General features: G+C 33.2%; 1 protein-coding gene across 1 annotated transcript; it reads left to right on the top strand.

Moving 5' to 3' along the window:
- Positions 1-898: 898 nt before the first annotated feature.
- On the top strand, positions 899-1,830 carry LOC107059644 (uncharacterized). Its single transcript, XM_015306364.1, has 4 exons — positions 899-1,028; positions 1,091-1,183; positions 1,257-1,364; positions 1,471-1,830. The coding sequence occupies exons 1-4, from the start codon at positions 1,005-1,007 to the stop codon at positions 1,828-1,830; spliced, it is 585 nt and encodes a 194-aa protein (XP_015161850.1). The 5' UTR covers positions 899-1,004.
- Positions 1,831-4,096: the final 2,266 nt, after the last annotated feature.

Below are 4,096 nucleotides of genomic sequence, written 5' to 3'. Positions count from 1 at the left end.
ACTGTAATTATTATTATCTTTTGATAAAGTAGGAGATCGTATAAATGATATCAAGAAGATGCTTGTAAATCAGTAGTTTCTAAAGAAGATGGAAATTTGTGGATCGGTATTTTTAACTTGGATCACAAATTTATTCATCTTAATCGCAATATTTTAAGCTTATGTTGCCAAGGACATTCTGTAAACTACAACAGCAGAGTTTTTGCCTTTAGCTTATGCCTACTCCAACTATTCATCCCATTTAAATGCTTTTTAGGAACTCCTTTTTAGTGTAAAAGCTTACTCCATATGACTCTAGAATACTCACATATGAACTGTAATTATTATTATTTTTTGATAAAGTAAGAGATCATATAAATGATATCAAGAAGATGCTTGTGGATCAATAGTTTCTAAAGAAGATGGAAACTTGTGGATCAATATTTTCAGCCTGGATCACAATTTTCTTCATCTCAATCAAAATACTGTAAGCTTATGCGGCCAAGGACATTCTGTAACTAAAGCAGTAGAGCTTTTGCCTTTAGCTTGTGCCTACTCCAACTCTTCAGCCCATTTAAATATTCTTCTAGGTTCTCCTTGTTAATGTAACAGCTTACTCCATATGGCTCTAGAGTACTCACATATGAACTATAATTATTATTACTTTTGATAAACTAAGAGATTGTATAAATGATATCAAGAAGATGCAGCTTAGATAGTTAAAAAAACAGTGAGATTGAAGTTAATTACGATGCTAGGAGATGTGATGATTTTTATTTTAATATAACAGGGATTTTGATCATTTTTTGTGTCTTCAAAATTTATTTGATTTTTTTAGGAGAGGTTTGAGATTAATTTGGATGAGCATTACGTGAAAGATAGTTGCGAGGATATCCTGAAAAAATAGAAGCAGACAGTGGCGTTACAAGTTAAAACGACTATTTGAAAGTGCACACTCCGAGGGAGAAGCTCGTAAAATTGAAGTGCCAGAGTTGACCCCCAAAAATTGGAATAGGCTTTGTGACATGTGGATCAATCCACATCATAAGGTAATTTAGATTCATTTTATTGTCTTTGTTTTTAAAGTTACAATATTTCTATTTTTTTGTAGAAACGATGCGACATAAACAAGGTCAATAGAACTAAGCTTAAATCTAATCATTTCATGGGGTCAAAAGCGTTTGTAGCGGCTCGTGCTGAAATGGTAAGTTATACCCTTTTTATTCTTTTAACTAATAAAAATTTAGTACTATTTCAATTATTTTCTTATTATACAGGGTGGGACTAAACCTAAAGGAGTAGAGCCTGATAGAATCGAGTTTTACAAGCATACTCATTACACTAGTGAAAAAGGATGGTCTTCTCTAGAGGCTGAGACTCATTATGTAAGAAAATTAATATTTATACTTCATATACACATTGCATTTGTCTGATTAATATTCTTCAGAAGTTGTTCCTTCTCCTTTAAATAGTATTCTTATTTTTATGTAGAACAACATGATTGATTTGAAAGATATATATACTTCGGGAGAGTCTTCCATGACTATTGATGAAATTGTGGATACTGTTCTTTGTACAAAGTCGGGATATATAAAAGGCCTTGGTTATGGTCCAAAACCTAATACTACAACAGCTACACAAAGGAGAACGGCTGAGTTAGAAGACTCTCTCGAAAAGGCGAAACAAGAAGCTGCTAGTGCCCAACATGACTTACAGAAACGATTAAATGCAGCTGAAACTGAGGTAGAAAACCAACAGTCTCAGATACAAGACAAGCAATCTCAGATTCAAGAACAACAGTCACAAATAAAAGCATTAAATTCTCAGTTGGAGACTGTAGTAGCACGCTAAGAAGACATGTTTAGGAAGATACAACTCTTTGCTCGCTCATCGCCATCAAGGTTAGAAGTAATGCAAACTTTTATGATATTTTCTATTTGATTTTTTTTAATAAATATATAAATATGTAACATTTAGTTTCTAACTTTCCATATAATTTTTTATGATGCAGCTCTCCATCAGAAGGTAGACTTAAGGTATATTTCTATTTTTATTTTGCTAACTCAAACTTCATGTTTAATAAGTTGTAGTCTATACAAATTCATTATATCATGATGTACAAGTTAATACCTTACCTAAAACAGATCAATATTAAACATGCCCAATACTTTAAATTTCAGTTGTTTCTAATGTTACTGGAAAAAGTGAAGAAAATGATATAGTACATTATAGAGGGAAGCATTGCTAGTAGCTAGAGATTAAAAGGAGATTTCCTTCTTATTACAAAATTTTGTAGCTTTTAAGACCATGTGAGTAGGATATGAACATTATAGAGTTACAATTGCTATCCTTATCAGTCTCTTACTCCTTGCTGCTAGTGTATTTGTTCATTGAGTGATGGTTTGGTATGCTTTTACTTAATTTTTGATAGCAAATTTTGGTAATATGAGGCAACTAGTTTGATAGGTATTCAAGAAAATGAAGTTTGACATAAAGTGGGGGTGTCTCAGTATGTATATGATGTAGTAGTTGTAAACAACTCATATTAGAACAACCAATTCCTTGAAACCAAATATTGCAAGTGTCACAATAGTCCCTTATTTTCAAGCCCCCTTGCAGCTTTGGTCTAACCATATTAGATCATTGAACTAGGAAAAACTTGTGTGCTTTACTGTTACCCTCCAAAGGAAGGTCCTGGAAATTGTTGTTAGAGTTCTTAGTAGTAAAAAAAATCATGTTTAGACTTGGTTGTTACTTTTGAGATCTCTTATTATCCATGATAGTATTCATTAATCTCTTAATTTGAATGTTGTTATTGTTATAGTTTATATTACTCCTTGGAGTTGTGTTGGAGGTCTGTTACTTTGTAAAGGTAAAGTTAATTAGTACATTACTAGATGATGTGGTAGTCAACACCTTGAGGAGAGTAGGAGATCAAAAGAAATATAATGTATCTTTTTTTTGGTAACAATCTAAACATTACCATTACTAAAACAAAAACATACACCTAAAGAGCTCTTGAGCACAACAACTGCATCTCAACCTCTAACAAGACACAAAACTAGTTACACTTTCAGCCTTTGAAGAAAAACACTACATCTGCAAGCTCTCTTTGATGAACTAAGTATGTCTATTCTATGTAAAATCTCCCTCTTAATTTGTGTGTGTATCTCAGTTGTATATGTACTCTTTTGAAAAAAAATTAGTTCTGGGATCTCCGAGTATGGTAGATCATTGCCCCCCAACTCGCAGCTATCACTTGTTTCTGAGACTGCTTCCATTTCTTCCTTTTAATTTTCAGCATTACTTCCTTCACCTCCCCCAGTTGTATAGGCAAGCATGTCCATTGTTCAACACCCCTGTTGACCTCAGTGATCCATGGGCATTCACTGAACAAGTGTTTGACTGTCTCCAGCTTTTGAGCATCACATAAACAACAATTAACTTCCTCCAATGAGATGTTCATCTTCATCAGCCTTTCCTTAGTTAGCAATCTTTCTTGGACAGCTTACCATAGAATAAATCTATGTTTCAGTTGAGCCATTGCACTCCAAATGCATTCGGCAATATGTGAATTGTTGTGGTGCCCTCTAATATCAATATAGCTCCTCGTGATTGACTATTCACCTCCCTTAGTCAGCCTGTACCTATCTTGCATATACCAACGTCGCTTTTTTTCTTTCATGATGTGAATCTTTCTCCAGTACCAGCTGCTATCTACAGAAGCTTTCTAGTTATGCATGATAGAAGGTGATTCTTTTTACTGTTGAATTACAAGTAGTTATAAGCAGATTTACTTAGTAACTTAACTGAGCAAGAGATTAACTAATGAGTTTAGTTGCTTAAATACTTCATATAGTTTGTAAAGAGGTTAGGTCTTAGTCTTAGACTAAAATAGGAAATTTTATTGAAGCAAATGCTTTGCAGGAACATATATAGGGTTGAGTAACTTGGTACAAAGAATGCAAAAAAATTTGATTGCTTATATCATAATAGAACTACTATGCTTGGTAAGTAGGGTAAACCATGAGGGCAAAGCCTCACTTGTACTAATTGTTAACTAAAATAAAATGAATTACTAATATTTACAATATTGGATAGGAGCTATGGAAGATAT

This window comes from Solanum tuberosum, unplaced genomic scaffold (assembly GCF_000226075.1).
Source record: "Solanum tuberosum cultivar DM 1-3 516 R44 unplaced genomic scaffold, SolTub_3.0 scf00030, whole genome shotgun sequence".
Lineage (NCBI taxonomy): Eukaryota > Viridiplantae > Streptophyta > Magnoliopsida > Solanales > Solanaceae > Solanum > Solanum tuberosum.
Note: the sequence above shows the minus strand (reverse complement) of the source record. Positions and strands in the feature narration are given on the sequence as shown.

Bases quoted from the DNA above. Each gene is read 5' to 3' on its own strand.
- LOC107059644 (XM_015306364.1), top strand. From the start codon at position 1,005: ATGTGGATCAATCCACATCATAAG. The intron at 1,184-1,256 runs GTAAGTTATACC...CTTATTATACAG, and splicing joins TAGCGGCTCGTGCTGAAATG to GGTGGGACTAAACCTAAAGG. The intron at 1,365-1,470 runs GTAAGAAAATTA...ATTTTTATGTAG, and splicing joins TAGAGGCTGAGACTCATTAT to AACAACATGATTGATTTGAA.